Source organism: Dermacentor albipictus, chromosome 1 (assembly GCF_038994185.2).
Source record: "Dermacentor albipictus isolate Rhodes 1998 colony chromosome 1, USDA_Dalb.pri_finalv2, whole genome shotgun sequence".
In the NCBI taxonomy this organism is placed as follows: domain Eukaryota; kingdom Metazoa; phylum Arthropoda; class Arachnida; order Ixodida; family Ixodidae; genus Dermacentor; species Dermacentor albipictus.
This window is the reverse complement of record NC_091821.1, coordinates 100,391,083-100,408,209: the sequence shown is the minus strand read 5'-3', so window position 1 is coordinate 100,408,209 and position 17,127 is coordinate 100,391,083. Positions and strand designations below refer to the sequence as shown.

The following is a 17,127-nucleotide window of genomic DNA, read 5'->3' as shown; positions in this document are numbered from 1 at the left end:
CTTGAACTCCGGATAAGAGGCAAAACAAAGCAGTTTTTTACCTATTTCTATCTTTGTCGCAAACTTTTTTTATGTAAGGATAGGGTGACATCATGAAGGTGCGTTAAATAGTCCCGCTTTACACCAGTTTTGAGCGGTTATTTTCCAGCGTCACTTATAGCACGGGCTCTAACAGGTCACCGTCTGAAGCAATACAGTACTTGTTTATTTCCAACACTTGTGCTGTTGCAGCTGTGACCAAAGACGTTGGGATCTCGCGGCAGACTCTGCTTATTTTTGCCTTTAAGGCGTCCGGTGTGGTAGTTTCACTGCTATACACGCGGTCTTTCACGTAGCCCAACAAGAAGAACTCCAGAGGTGTCATGTCCGGCGACCTTGCAGGCCAGGGTACAGGTCCGTGCCGGCCAATCCACTGATCAAGAAAAAAGTTTGTCGAGCCACGCTCCAGACTCACTACTACTGTGCGCAGTACCAACGTTGTGTAGAAACCAGATGTTCCAAAGGTGCGCAAGTGGAACGTTGCAACAGACGTCGTTCACGGGGCCCTCGAGGATGTCGACGTAGTGTTGCGTCGTTAGTGTGTCGTCAAAAAAAGATGGGTCCGATGACGTTGCCATCAAAAAATACCACACCACACATTAAACCACTGGTATTGGTGTCGTGTTTGTGCCAGCCAGTGGCGATTCCTATCACTCACGTTGTGCGCGTTGTGAAGATTGAGTTGTGCGTTTCTGGAGAAATTAGCCTCATCCGTCCAAATCACGTGAGTGGGGAAGTCCGGTTCTTCTTCACATTTCGTGGAAATCCAATTGGCAAAGTCAAGTCTGTTTTCAAAATCTCGGTCTTCCAAGTTTTTGATGAAGATGTATATACATGGTACGAGTGCATATGACCTTTTTTTTAAAAAAAGAAGTACTCCACACTGATGACCTCAAGGTTCCGGCCTCGGCACTGGCGTCGCGCACACTACAGTGAGGGTTAGCAGCAACGAATTCCAAAACATCCGCTTCCGCTTCTTGAACTACCGTCGCTTTCTTGTGAAGCTACACGTCTCGTAGGTTTCCCGTTACCACTTTTAACTAGCATCGCTGAAAGCATCACCTTAAAAGAAAGCAATCGGCAGCTGCACAATCTGAAAATCACTCACGGCACATGGTTGCGGTTATCCCATGTGCACCAGGTTGCGCATAATCTCAAAAAGGATGTCAGCAGGGCAGGCGTTAGGTCGTTGTTCACTGCCAGAAATAAGTTAGGTTGCCTGTGCCACCAAGTCAATCAGGTGACCAAGTACAACAACAAAAGTGGTAAAAAGCAGCACAGGCAGAGGTTTGTTGTTGACTGTTGTGACTGTGTGGTTTATAAGATTCCTCTTTCATGCAAGCGTTTCTATATCGGTCAAACAGGGCGGCGCATCAATGACCGCATGCGCGAAAACTCAAACAAGGTTCAAAGACAAGCTAGAGATAGTCGATTATCACTGCATTGTAATGAATGGGGCTGCAAGCCGTCTTTTAAAGATGTGACTTATTTGTCAAAGTACCACGATGAACGCGCACGTTTGATCTCCGAAGCCTTTCACATTCATAATAGCGGCGAAGCACGTGTAAGCCTCCCCTCCATTTCTCTCCTTCAGAAGGAAATAGCCTTCCTATCTCATCGATTGCAATTTATTGCCCCTGCGCATGCTGAATTTCTGTTCTGGTGCTTTGAGATAACGGTAGAGTACAGGCTGACTGAGATAACGGTAGAGTATAGGCTGATTGAAAAAATAAAGACACTTGGTTGTTAGCGCTGTGCTCCGCATCCCTCTCTTCGTCATGTTGTTTAGCCCTGTAATTTACTGCACGTAATCATGAACCAACCAGCCCAAATGCGTACTCTTATGAAGAAAAAATGATTTACGCAATCGACAACACCATATGCTGGCCGTACAGATCCGCCAAACCGCATTAGATGGACACAGCCTGCGCAAGGTTTGTTTCTATTGCTAAAGGCAAAAAAGAAACACGTTCCGGGCGCGCCTATCTACAGAACAAGATGAGTGCGCAAAATTATAGTCCCAAGTGTGCCGTCACGGTTGGAACGCTGAAGAGTTCTATAGACCGCTTCGGCAGACACCGTTTGGCGCATGCCTATTTCGCAGCCTACCGGGTGAAAGACAAACTGACTTGAGAAGCTGCGCTCTACAATGACAGCCGGCGGCGGAAAAGACGGCGCGGTTCACATACAGCCTCCCCACCATTGTAATCTTAAATTCGCGTACGAAATTCAATGATGCTTTCAGAAAAGCAGGTGGCACAACACAGTACCTATTTAACTCGTCGGCAATAATCCCAGCGAATAGCGCGCAGAGACGAAAAGGAACCAGACACACATGAGTGCCTGCAGCGCGCATGTGCGTCTTTAACCCCCGCGCGCACCAAATGTCTTCAAAAAGTGTGGGAGCGACTCACTTTTTGCTCAGGTGCCTGGACACGTCGGACTTCTTGAAGCCCTCGAGGTTGTAGAGCCTCTTGGCGAGCCGCGACGCGGACGGCATGTCAACCGCCTTGGGGCTGTAGTGGAAGCTGCGCAGAGACTCGGCGTCGGACTCCTCGTCCGTGGCTGCCGCGGCGTCATCCTGCTGCGCCAGCTCCTCCTCGAGCGTACCGCCGGAGTGGGCCGAAGGCGGCGAGTCCAGCTCGAGCGTCTCGGAGGCGTCGGTGCGCGACGCGGTGGAGCCATTGGAACGCGAGTGTTGCATCCTGCGCGACCCGCCTCGGGCGGCCGCGCGCAGCGACGAGTCGAGCAGGGCCGGGTGGCGGAACTGCGACTCGCTCAGGTCCGGCTCGGCGACCCAGTCCTCCTCGCGCGAGAAGCCGTCCTCGTTCTCCGGCGACAGCTGGCTGGGCGAGCTGAGGTCCAGCTCGCTGGCGTGAACGCGGTCCGCTTCCTCGGAGCCGAACGCCGACGCCATCTCGGACGTGCAGCACTCCAGCTCGCTCAGGTTGTCCTCTCGCCGGCCCGAGGAGGAAGACGCGCTACCGGTGGTGGCCGTGTTGTCCTCCGACGAGCCGCTGCCGGCGTTGTACGTCCAGAGCACGCGCGGGTCGTCCTTGGTGTCGAGCAGCGTGTTGAGCGACGAGGCCATTTCGTCGTCGTCGATGTCGATGCTGACGGCGGCCACGGTGCCGCGCGCCTTGCCCAAGTGGTCGTCGCTGCGCGAGGTGCGCACGCCGAACGAGCCCTTCTTCTCGGCCACGGGGCTCTGCAGCGAGGACGCCTCGCGCTTGGTGCCCCGCTGCGGGTCGCCCCCGGGGCTCGCCGGCGTAGACTGGGTGCGCGTCGCGGGCGTCTTGGTACTGCTCGCCTTGGTGATGATCAAATCGCCCGTCATGGTGAACAGCTCGCATTTGCGCGCCACCACCGCCGCCGAGGAAGACGACGTGGATGAGGTGGTGGCCACGCTCTCGTCGCCGCCAGCCTCGTCCGACGCCGCGTGCTGCCCGCCCGCGCTGGTGCCGTTCTGCCGCGGGGTCGCCGCGCCCGGATCGCCCGACGCCGGCGACGGCGGCGGCGACTTGAGCCGCTCACCCGACGCGGCCGCCATCATCTGGCGCCGCACGCGCTCCTGGATGGCAGGGTCTGCGCACACACAAACAGAAAAAAGCTGCAGCACGCTCGTCCACCGCGGCTCACTCGTCGCGCCGCCAAGAAAACATGACGCGCATCGGTATCAGTACGCACTCCAGGCACTATAACAGACTCCTTTCTATTTGGGCAGTGAACGCCGCACAACACATCAGATTCTGTACTCTCACGGTGAGAGTAATGTGTGTGAACAGGTTTGCGGCTTCAATGATGAAGACTGTAAGCACTGCGCGAGGACGGACCATAAATAATAAGCGAACAGCCGAAAGTGATAAACGGCATAGAAAACATGTACAGCTTCTGGATCCATGCACACGAGAGTCTAGGTCTGAACCACCACACGAAGGGAAAAAAAATGACGGGCCTGAAATATTACCAGTGGAAAACGTAATCACTAATGGCATAACAGTTCGTAAAACCCCGATCGACATTTTCTGACAGTGCAACTAATGACACGGCATTTAGACTACATCCTCAACAGTCGCCTTGTCAGAAAGGCGGCGAACCTTTTACCAGCAAAGGAGGACAAGGTGGTCGTGGGGAACCTCTTGTAGTCGAAGCACGCCCGCGCGCACGGTCCGGAGAGGAAACTCCGAGGCCGTCTCAGCGCCCACTCCTTGATCCAGGAGAGCAGCGTGCGCGACATCCCCAACGTCCAAAGGTACACCGCGGACTCAAAACAAAGCGGCGCGCTTCTTCCTCCTCATCGTCCTCCTCTGGCTGTATGCGACCACTAAGCGTGAAAGGACAATACGGTCGTAATATAGCAAACATGAACGTCGCCTCGAGAATTTTTCTTGCATGTACCTTACTTCTGCAAAGGTCAAGCTCTACAAAGAGCAGAGAGCCATGAGTATAGGGACGCGATAAAGAAGAAAGCACTCCACTCGGTCTATAGCATTAGTGCTGGGTATGTGCCATGCTTTCAAGGACTCAATATCAACTATGCTCTATGACAACGCTCAACTCATTCGTGCAACAACAAGGCCACACAGAAAACAATCGCTGGACTAAGTGGAGTTGGGTATATTGCATGTATAATGTTAGTCTAACAGATCTATACACCTCCTCCTAAAGAAATGTTATGCGAATGTCCGATTCAAACCCGAGCCAAAAGCGGTGCTGGCGGTGTTGACAAAGGCGGGGTTAGCCTGGCATTCTTGGCCGGCAAATGGTTCGCCTGAGCATCGCCTATATACGCTGCACGGTCATTTAACGAAACGTTCATCAATTCTGTGTCTAAAAATTAAATTATGAGATTTTATGTGCCAAAACCAGTTTCTGATTATGTGGAACGCCGTAGTGGGGGGACTCCGGAATAATTTGGACCACCTGGGAACCCCAGGTGGTCCAAATTATTCCGGATTATCCAAATTATTCCGGAAATATTAACATGCACCTTAATCTAAGTACACGGGTGCTTTCGCATTTCGCCCCCATCGAAATGCGGTCTCGCGACCTCGTGCTTAGCAGCCCAACACCATGTATTCATTAAGAACCACGGCTGGTTATTCGCAGTTTCTGAGCAAACGTTTTCTGCGGTAAAAACGTAAATTGTTGATTTTTCTTTCTTTTTTTCGCGATTATTTTTTATACTGATGTAGGTCTATACCTGTACTGAATATCACTGCTTGAATTGTTTGCTAGCAATTTTCGACATTCTGGTATTTGCATCACCTCGACATTTTCAACTCTACGTGCACACTACTACTTGAGCTGTAGATTTACATACATTCCATGCATGCCGTGGTAGAACAGACGTGAATTCGGTTTTCAACTATAGAGCCCGTGCTAGAAAAAGGTATTTTAACCCGCTTTACACAATAATAGGGGGAACGTCCGTGCAACGCATGACATTCCCTCTCGTGTTCTTACATGCATTACGTAAGCATATCTTATAGCAGCACAACTGTCTGTTTATTAAGGACGTTATCACTGTATTACGTCAGCCAATTAACGGGGCTTTTACGGTGTTAATGGTCATCACAGGTCCCACAAGTTAGCTGCAGCGAGATACATTGAAAGTAACAACAATGATGATAACGACTGAGCACAGCGAGTGGATGAATGCGCGCCTACTGCGATTACGTAATGCGCGTCATTCTTAAACGAAACAGTTCAATGTAAAATTATCATGCTAGTAAAGGTTCAAGCGCATTCCGAGATGTGGCGTTCCATATTTTTTTTTTTCGAAGAGGCTATGCTCGTGAGCAACTTTTCTTAGCGATGAAGCGAAGGCTACAGAACAGAAGCGCTCATGTGGCACCGCGCTGCTGAAAGTAGACCCACAAGTTAGATAGAGAACATAATTAGATCGTTTTCTATACACGTAACTTGAAAATATACGTAACATTCACCAGTCAGCAACTGATATTTTATTGTATGTTTAGTTTGCCCTTACCGAGTTTTCGCACATACGCCTTTACACCAAAAGCAATATGGAGCACGCTTCCTTCTGGTTCGTATTCGTCGCTTGCTGTCCCGTCTGACAGCTCTCCCGAGAGACCAACTTCAACAAACGGCTGTTGAAACACACAAAACAAGTTTGTGCAACTTCGACGCTGAAATCAGGCGAAACTATCCGAAAATATCAGGTAGCGGCATGTACAAACGAGTGGGCGAATTACGGTGCGTCGGCTGCGCGTTCTCACAGACGCCGAGGTGCCGCTTCGGGGCTACGACGTAGGCTGCGTTGCTCGCTGTTCAGAAAACTATATATATGGGATGTCTATACACATCGATTAACTCTAAATATTGACATCAGATTAAATTTGTCGGCGCCTTCACTGAAGTAAACGAGCTATGCTGTAGGTAAAAGAAACCGAAATCGGTGGCCGAATTCCCCGAACTACGTTGCGTACAAATACATTGGCAAGCCACTGTAGCTTTCGTTTCATAGCCAAGAAAGGTTATCCGCGAGTATAACAACTTAGTTAGGCACCTGCACCAATTATTATTTTATTAAATTCTTGGCTATTATGGGCCAAAACCGCCATATCATAAGCCACGCCATAGTGCACGGGGAACACGGGAATTATTTTTAAAACCAAGGGGTTAATTAACATTTAACGTTAATTAGCATTTCGCCCTCATCTAAATGCAGCCGCGGATTTAATCACGCGCCCTCGGGCTTTGTAGCCCAACACCGTATAGTCACTACGCCACCACGGCGGTGTCTGAAAACTCGGGCCTTTGTTCACGTCGCCGCAGAAGGCGCAGAAAGGGAGACGAACTTTAGCATTTTTAATTTTTTTTAAGTGAAGCTTTTTTTGCTAACTCTCAGCGTTTTTCTGACCATAGCTGCTGCGATGCTGCTGTCTTGCCAAATAGCTCACACTTAAAAAGGCACCGCAGCCCAGCAACCCGATGCTCTAGCCATTGGGCTACGTACAATCACACGCATATACTTCTATCGTCGCCAGCGCCAACCTTGAGATCATCTCTTTATGTCCCCCTGGCAAGATAACTTATTTGCACAGGTGGCCTTAGCATACCATAAAGCTTAACCACAAAGCTTAAGCATAAAGCTTAAACTACCTAGCTTAATTTTGAACAACCGGTATTTGTGCTATTACATTTGGCGTATTTGCCCAAGAGCCGACGCTGGAGTCATGTGGAATCGACGTCAAACAACATTCCACTGAGTCAACGTGAGCACTGAGGTGCTGACAAATTCGAAATTTCTACACGAGGGCGCGTCTCTATTCTACCGCAGCCGCTTGCCCGCGACGTCACTGTGAAGCCGTCTTGGCAGGCCCGTGTTATTCAAGGTGTGGGCAAATTGCCGAAAAAGGGCTGCGCGCGTATTCAGCAAGCTGTCCAGCCTGACCGCGCCCAAAGCTCTGCTAATTATCAACGCCAAGTGTTGTGCACCATGCCAACCAAAAGCCAATCAAGAAGTGGTTGGGAATTTCGGGGAGCGGCTTTCCTTCTGGCGGCTTCAGTTGTTCACCTCTACCTGTCATCGTTGGGACAATGAGTATGGTGCACTCGCTTCCCCCTTTCCACAATCATCTCGGGAGCCGCGCGTGTGCTCAGCGTGGACCTTCTCCTCAAAGCGGTGTTTTGTAACGGCTACAGGCCATTGGATTGGCCGATGATGACATGGCATGTTTCCCTGTCAAGTGTTCCAGAGAAGAAAGTTATTTAAGGAGCCATCGTACGTGCTAGCAGTGGGCTCTGCCAGAATAATTTAGCTTATGATCCGAGAACAATGTAGCTGCCGGCTACGATGTTTATACGTACTGTGCTCTGTACTTCAGCCAGTACGAGTATGATTTTCTCTGTAAATGAGTTTGCCTTAATATACCTGTACATAAACCCGTTTCGTTCTTAAAACCTCCAGACCTCGTACTTGTCAGCAAAGAAGCAACTCTAGTTAATAAAGTTTGGACGACGGCGTGGTCCAGCCTAGCGCAAACTACCTATGACGACCCAGTAGCGTAGTCCAGCTACCCGTTACAAGATGCACCGGCGGCGTAGGCTACAGCGCGACCCTCTGTCACGTGGCGCCAGACTACGAGACAATGGTTCCCAAATCTAACCGTGCTCGTCGGCATCACCAGCTTCCAGGTACCTTCTTGCGCAGATTCTGGCAAAGCGCTGCACACATTATGGCAACAGCGACAATGGATGCAAACGCTGCAGCAGGGATGCCGGCATGACTTTTCAATTAAGTGTGACGGCATCCGCCAACGCATAGGTTAGTTGCCGACCGCATAAGATGACCTATGTCATCGTATCTGCATGCCCTTTATACAGCGAAGCTGTATATGGCGAGCCAATTCGTTCGTCCGCCCGTCCGTCCATCGCCTGTACGCCGAAAACGCCTCCGGCGCGACCCCACGCGCATGCGCGAAAAGGAAAAGGTAAAGAGAGGCGCGCGATTGGCTGCGTCAGCAGTGAGGTCTAGCTCTCCGTCGCAGCCAAGCGCGCGCGCAGTAGTTTCTCTCCGCCTCCGAAATGGGTAGGCCACGCGTCATATGTACTCCTGAGGAGCAGGCAACTTTCCATCAGCAACGCCGTGAGCAGAACCAGAAACGAGCTCGTCTACACCATGCCGATGCTGCAGCACTGGCACAAGAACAGGCTTGTGCAGCCGAGCGCAAGCAGCAACTGCGTACCGAGGATGTGGCAGCCTACCAAGCCGTCGTTTAATGAACCATCGGGATTAACCCAGTGATAAACACCGGGGCTGCACGTTTCAGCCTCCCTGCTTAACCATCTGTACGGAGTGCTTGGGCGGTGATTTTTTTTCAATAGGCTCTGAGCGTCGAAGAACTTGCTGTAAATAATAATTTAACCCCCCACCCCCCTGTTTTCTAAAATGACGACGCCTGTTACGGTTGGCATCTAGCACGCCGTGCAAAAAGGATTTCCGCCCACCATGCCTTGTCGAAACGAAGCGTAATTCGCCATGGTCATCTCGAGTGTCTGCCGGTCTGGCGGAAGCCCCGCAGTGTCTACAGGCCTCTTTTGAGTGTGTGTGCGACTTCAGAGGGACCCTTTCCTCGAAATGTCAAACTCTACACGAGAACTTCCACGAACGAGCAACGCGCAAAAAAGAAGGTCAAGCGTCTACAATTCCCGGAGGCTTGGTATAACCAGAGGCTTGGTATAACTGGAGGCGGGGTCCTCTTTCCGCGAATCAGTCTCTGTGCCTGTCACGTGACGTCGACGGAGGCAAGATCCCTCCCACGATTGTAGAGAACCTATTTAAGGGGCTCCGAAATGTACCTTTTTCAACACTTCATTGTCTTCTTATCATCTTTCACCAGCCTTTGCATAAACCGTGCAAGTTTCGCACTAGAAATCGTCTTGTCCTTGCCTGGTCGCCATGGTCTTCGGATGCCTGCAGCCCGCCGACAATGCCACGCTACTCAATAGTAACGTCGGTCGACCTTCGATAAACAGGCGTCGCTACAACTCGGCAGCAGTACGATACGCTACCCTGGAGTACGCAACAGGCCACGCACTCACGCGCGAGAAGTTCTTATCACGCAATACACATTCTCTGAAGATATCGGGTTACTATCCAGAAAATTATTTATTGGTAGCTCATTGTACATGCCGGCGCCAGCTGTTCAATTAAAACTTGCAAAACCTTGAACGGTAAAGATGCGCCAGGGAAATACATTTTAAAAAGAAATATTTACGAAACCCACAACTAACCTTCCTTTCATGAAGTTTCTATGCGTTGTATTGTGGCACGTAAGTGTGTAATACTTGGGTGGGCTTGCGTAAATAAACGAGCGCACATTCGTGCGTGTATGTGTGTGTGTGCGCGCACACACAGACAAACCCTATGCACCCACAGACGTTTAAATAGGATGTATTATGCCAATTTTTACCATAACAATATACCAGAACTGTGAGGATTGGGAGGTCAATCCCATCGCTCGTAATCATTTGTCAAGATTGGAGTCGCGCATGAATTAGATGGTAGCTGGCCCATGCCATCGTCCAACTTATCCACGCTGAGGGAAGGACTGCTTCTCATCGAGAACGAAGAATATATGTTTATTTATAGTATCTACATCAGGACGTTGCAGTTCATCAGTCTAGCATGACTGCGAGAGAAAAGTACATTGAGCAGCCGCACAACAGCGGTTTATAAACACTCAGTACCCTCTCGATCCCAAGGGAAACGGCCGACCAGGCACCGTAGACGAGCCGCCTCTTTGCGCGAAGGATTCCACACACACACACTTTTCCGCACAGGTTCACGGTCCTCGACCGAGGTCAGACGGTCTTCGCAGAACTCGGGGCTGACGTCAGGAACGGTGCGTGAGGAGGGGCCCCGAACTACGTTCCCCCGGGGACTCCCTTGTTCACAGCAGACCAGATCGGCGGTGGCGGATTCCGTCACAAAGCCTGGTTCGTTGAATTCATCTTGGCAATGCCGCGACTCAGAGTGGCGGACGTGGCGCAATGTTCAAGAAAAATTGGCGCCGCTGTCGCAACTGGCTGGCAAAACTTTCACCTCAGCGGGCCGTTCTTAACAGAACGTAATGCAAATATATTTTATTTGGAGGTCCCTTAGTTTAGCGAATGTCAAATTTGAACGTTTCGCGCACCTAAAGGGCATGTTACAATTTTGAGAAATAAATTATGATAAACAGAGCTACTTTCAACAGTTCTGTTTACGCGCGTGGTTCTGCAGGGTCCAGGTCACAATATATATGCTTATAGATAACGACGCTTTAGAATATCCTAGACACACGACAGAAAAACGGTGCGAAATACAAGAAAGACGGGACGGGACTACGCGCTGCTTGTCTTGTTCTTTCTTGTCACGGTTTTTCGCACGGTTTTTTCGTCACGAAGGCGCACCAACAAGCTCAAGCTCAGATGCTTTTTCAACATAAAAACTGATATAACATTGTACTTCATGCAAGGCTGTGAGGTGGAGATGCATCAATCCGATATTTTAAGTGCGCGTATTGTTAAGAACGGCCAGCTGCAGTGCAAGTTTTGCCAACCAGTTACGACTGTGGCGGCAACTTTCCTGGAGCGTCAGCGCACACTTCTAGCCACGGCGTGCTAAGTCGACTGTGTGTGAACAACAATACGTGCGTCCTCGACTCTCCGTTGTTGGAGCCGAGTTTCACGAAGTCGCCATTGTAACTAAACGGGCTCGGCGGACCAACTATTGTTACTGAGCCGCGGGAACGTCTACTGACACCCCTTCCCACGCGCCGACCAAGACGCCAGACAATGGGCGGCCGGCGGGCGCGCTGCAGTTAGGGGAATAAATGCCCCTACGGTGCCGGGTCGTCTCCCCTACGGTGCCTCGTCAACTCCCCTACGGTGCTTCGTCTCCCCTACGGTGCCTGGTCAACTCGCCTACGGTGCTTGGACGGCCGTTTCCGTCACCTGGGTATCGGGAGAGGACCGAGTGTTTAAAAACCACTGTTGTGCGGCTGCTCAGGACTCTCTCTCAAGCAGTCATGTTGGACTGATGTACTTTCTCAAGCAGTCGTGTTAGACTGATATAAATACTGTAAATAAACCCATATTACTCGTTCTCGATGAGAAGCAGTCCTTCCCTTCATCAACGTCCTCAGCGTGGATAAGTTGGACAACGGCATGGGCCAGCTACCTTATAATTCATGCCCGACTCCAATCTTGACAATGGATCACGAGCGATGGCATTGAACCCCCAATCATAACAGTATATGCACGTTGTCAAAACGAGTATATGCACTGCAACATGAGAATACACATTGCTATGTCCTTCGGGGACGCCAAAGAACGAAACGAAGGAGGAAAGAAGAAAAAAAGACGACTTGTTTTATTTGATGATTCTGCCTACGAAAGCGTAATTGACCGAATCCGGCAAAAACGGCACGCGGGTTTTTGTGCCTCTCTAATTGAGTTGCGATGCCAACCATTGTCCCCATGCACCAGACGAAGGCAGCTCAAGCACGACAACAGCTATAGGGGCTCCTCGAGTTGCTATTAGTAGATTAGATGCCTCTGTCCCTACTTCGTGGCTAAAGCTTTGCTTTACGGAAGCTTTAGCTCATAACGTTCCTATTGACGTATTTGTCAAACGCAAAACTGCCCTACTAAGGCAACCACTCGACCGATTATAATAATAAAAGTTTGCTGCACTTAAAATAGTTAGTTGGCAGCATATTTTAAATGCCGCAGCTTTCCTTTCTTCTTCAAAAGAACGCCCACGGTAATTGGGCAGTTCGCGCGACCGGAAGATTCCTGCTGAGGACGATTTCAGCAGTGGCATGTCATTTGCTGCGCTCATGTAATCCCGTGCAGAGCGTGTTTTCTTTTTTTTTTTCTACAGTGACCTTTCACTTTACCATGTCGTTAACTCTTGTTTTACAGGTGTGCCAGTAGACAAGCCGGAGCTCGGGAAAGGGGGATTTCTATTTCAGCCATCAAATGGCGAAATGATCGCAGAAAAACTTATGCGCACGTCTGCACAGAACGGCTGAAGCGTCAGGGCAGTTTCATCCCAGCAGAGTGACTACTTTGTGCGCAAATTAAGAACCTCTGTGCTCGAACCCATCAATCTGCAATTGAAATTGTGCTTTACGCGCGCTGTTTTTTATAAATAGTGTATCGCGACGCCGTCGAGCACAGACTGGCCAATACAAATCGCCCGTTCGATGGCACGGACCAAGAGCGCGTACGATAATATGTAAAGTTAATTAGCGGAAAAGCTCAGCGCATCACCGCACATTGCAGCTTCACATACAGGAACAAAGTTCATAGGAGAATGCGCTATAGAATGTCTTTAAAATTCGTTGACCTCCTATTTAGTTCGTCAGTGGGCCCAAAGAATTCTCGGCGAGTTACTGGAACTTTTGTCCTTTTATTTCCCAGCAGTAAATTTAGCCGCTGCGAGAAATCGGTATTATCCAACGGGCACTGTCACTTTTCTTTGTGCCCTGGCTCCTTGCGCAATTTCGCAGTTGCTTCAATAGAAACGTCGTTTATCAGCTCGCCTTATTAACTGCAGCATGTAACGCTCAAATGCTAGCTCAAAAAAAAAAAGAAAGAAAACCTGGCCGAATGGTATTGAATTTTCAGTGTAACGTTCTGTATAGGAAACCCGTATTTAGCGTCCGCACTGATACGATATAGCGCGCGGACTGGATACGTTTCAGGGTACACGGTACGTAAAAACATTATCGCTGACGTATCATTTTAATCATGCACGGTCGAAAGTTTTACGTCCGGCTGTACTGATAATAAATTCATCTTTTTTTCGCCCAGTCTAGAAACTGGGCGGACCTGATAACAGCTGCGCTTCTCTTCTCGTCGGATAAAGACAATGGACTGACTTTCCCTTTCCTCCCGCGATAAGCCACATCACATGGTGGGTTACATGATGTCGAGACCCCTCCCCTGTCCTAGAATGCAAAATTAGCGTACACAAAGTCTATTATGAACATCTCGGAACGCAAGTGTTCTAGAAGGCTCAAACAAAATCAAGTTGCATTCGAAAACGATTGTGTTCGAATTTCTAATATAAACATAGTAGACTATAATCACGATATTGAAGAAGTTAACAAATCTTCGTTAAATATTGTTACAGTCAAACTGGGAACAACACCCGGAACATGACAACCTGTGCGGGAAGACAGTGAAGGAAGTCGTGCGAAGGGATAGATGGCATCTATATATATATAGCACGGTAATTAAAGAAATGTTCATGGCCATCTGATCATGTTCTTCGTTATAATACATATTTGTATACTCGTTCACGAAAATTGTGACCACCAAAGCATATAAAGTGCCTACACGAGGTTCATTTGCGTAGCTGAAGCCTAGTGATTTATTAAAACAAGTGGATCTTTAATTTTGAAGGCACTGCATAAACGTAATTAATTCGGTGGTATACAAAAATATAGATACAATTATTATTGAAGCAAATAATCTCTTCACTGAACCGCGCTACTTGCTTCGCGTGACTTAACCATGTTTTGGAAACGTCAAGTATGCTTTAGATCACCGCAAAATTTTCTCATGATCACTTTCCACTGCGGAAATTGATGTTCATATGGAGTAGCATGATGCAGCGATTTCGTCTGTTAAGTACCACATTCAGAAAAATTCGAACCAGTCTCAAAACAACGCAATGAGTGATCAAGAATAAATGTATTTTATTCTTTGGAAAGATAAGCACAAAAAGAAACCTCTTTCTGAAGTCACCTTGGCAAACATGTTCACTTCGTTGTCCTAGTTTTAACAAACACAAGACTCGCCAAAAAAATATATATTTAAGAATGTCTAACGTATTTATCTTGTATATGGCTGAGGTTGTTGCTTGTTCCATTCGAATCCTTGGACAGTTAAATCTACTCCATGAAATGTATGCGCTCTTCATGGAAAGAGCAAAGCACGAACTCTGCATCGAGAGCCGGGTTTCTAATTTACATTCCTTGTTCCTGACATCACCGCCGAGCCGACTAACATTACAGGGACCTAGCTGAGTTCTTCGTGACAAGTCTCGCTTATATATATAGTGGCATGGCGGAAATATTCGAGATTAATATTACCACGCAGGTCATCAACACTACAACCCGGGACCGCGTAACCTTATTGATTTTGCCGACTATCTTTTCATTAGTTTCATTAGACTTAATTCCGCGAGAAGTTCCAGACATTTTATAAGGGATCAAAACATATCCTGAACAGCGACAATTTAATGATATATTCGTTTGCCGGCAATATATGCCCCAAGCAAGTTTAGCTTTTATGACTAAAGTCGACTAGCGCAGTTGTGTTTAAAAACTCTAGAAAAGTTGCAGGCGAATCCTTAAATTTTTTAAAACGCTGAAAACACAAAAGAACGGCACTTTCACGCACTACCTTCTTTCGCAGCCAACATTACGCCAAAATTGCCAATGCACAAAAGAAACAGCAACCTTCTCCATCTTTATACGGTTCGACCAATCGAAGTTATACAAAAAGTAGTGCGCAAATCTAGCTTTTTAAAAAGCGGCCTACGTGCTCTTCGGAAACCTCGACATTCGGATACGTCGACATTCGGTCAGACACATGCCGAATCCTTTCACGCCATTTGTCCCTAGCTTTACATATGGTTTAGGTAATATAGTTCACAGCATTTGGTCGTGTCGTGTTGTCGTGGTTTTGGGGCTCCCGTATTTATGTTCAAGATATCGATGGTTGACCCAGTCATATACCGCGCAGCGACGACAAAGATCCAGAACTGGGATCCTACTAATACAAATATCCAAAGAGGAAGAAATGGCCCTCCATGCAAGACACTGCAAGGGTTCGCTTATTGGCTCAGGAGGCTTCTGCTCAAACCGCAACATCGTAGGCAACGAGGCCACATAATGAAAAAGTGCATCTGATGCAGCTACCCGTGGATACTACGGATGCGCGCACTGTACCCTCTTCTAACTACGTGCTTCGTGCCAATGCTTGACGTTCCTCGTTTGTTATCGACGTGAATATGACCGGCGCAGATAAGTATGGCCGAAAATTACAGACTGCAGACAAAGATTCGGCACAATCAATCTAAGCAGAATATAGACTGGACTAAATTGAATAAACTGGAACCTAGGTTAACGATAGCTATACTGACCTGTGCCTGACGTTATCCGTCCCCCAGGAAAAGAAAGAGCAGCCCTATTCAAGGAATTATTGAATTTACAAACCTGATAGGTTTCTTTTTGTCAAAAGCACACGGACACCGGCATAGTCACTGCTTCGCCTATGATGAGTTCCTCCCATCTCAATTTCAATTTCCCCCGGAACCTTCCTGGGGAGGACAGCTGTCCCGAGCAGACGTCTGGCTAAGCCGAACCCCATTTTCCGACGATAGCGGAGTCTGTTATTGCACGAGAATATCCAGGACGTCCCAAAATACGAAGGAGCTGCCTAGAAAGAGCGCCCCCTTTCGGCCCAAACACAAACAAACGCGCACACGGGCCGTCGCCATCCGAACGCCTTCGCAGAGAGACGGCAGCCTTCAAGCAAAATCTGGGCGCTGTTTCCAAAACACTACAGCGAGACCGGGTAGCGCAAGCAGAAAGTACTAACCGAAAAGGAGAGAAGGCATCCAAACTAGTGCGACAGCGAACGTTCTGCTGCTTTGAGACCGAAGGCTGCGACGGAAGTGCGGAAAAGAGTGGGCCGGGGGGAGACCGATGCGTACACGAGACGCACTTCCTGTCATCCTTCGGCAAGAGTGGCACTCTCACAACGACGTGGAGCGCGAAAAATAATTCACGCAGTAAAGTACAGCTCAGGGCCGGTTCCCAGCCAGCTTAATACTGCAGTTTCACGCTTACAGCCGCCTTCTACGGCCACAGGGTTCGTCCATTCACAGCGCTGAAATTTCGTCGAGGGAGGGGGGGGGGAGAAAAAAAAGAAAGGATTCTCTGGCGTTGAACTTTGCAATTGACCATTTAAAGACGAAAAAAAAATAATGAAAACAAGAGGTTTCCTTGCGCCCCCCCCCCCCCCCGTACACACACACACTTCTTTTTTTGCGTGCAAACGATCGAGTTTGACGAACATATAAAGCAAGTCCGCGCGAAATATTTTGTGAAAAAGGTGAACCTTACCAGGAAATATATTTTACACTAATGAAAGCGGGCTTCACTGCACGCAGATTAGTCTGTGCTCCCAACATCACGTGCAAGCTATGCCACTTATGCTATAAAGCAAGATCAAGCAAGAAGCAGCTGTGAAAAAGGCGAAGTTTCCTAAGAAAAAATAAAATTGCTTGCACTCTAACGAAGGCGGGCTTCACTGCACATAGGTGGGCCTATGATCCCAACTTTACTCTTCAGCAGCTCCCTGCACTATCATGTTATTTCCAACAAGCACAAAATAAATCACGCCATCTAGAAGAATCGCGAAGCAACACAGGAGCTCAAATCGTCTTTAGGGCTGAAAATAAACGAAACAAAAAAAGAAGAGAAAAAGAAAAACGGAAGAAAAAAGCGATGGACGAGCTGGTCTCATTGTTCATCTTTTTGGCATGTCTTCGCT

At 48.5% G+C, this 17,127-nt stretch overlaps 1 protein-coding gene across 5 annotated transcripts in view; it reads right to left on the bottom strand.

Moving 5' to 3' along the window:
• The window catches only part of LOC135906173 (PH and SEC7 domain-containing protein-like), a 380,272-nt gene that overhangs the window by 105,925 nt on the left and 257,220 nt on the right, over positions 1–17,127 (bottom strand). For 3 of the 5 annotated variants that reach the window (XM_065437428.2, XM_065437431.2, XM_065437433.2), the window contains one exon: positions 2,454–3,624. In XM_065437428.2, coding sequence (XP_065293500.1) covers positions 2,454–3,624 — 1,171 coding nt within the window. Of the gene's footprint in view, positions 1–2,453; positions 3,625–4,136; positions 4,348–17,127 lie in introns of those variants that run through there. The other 2 variants (XM_065437429.2, XM_065437432.1) reach the window with 2 other exon arrangements.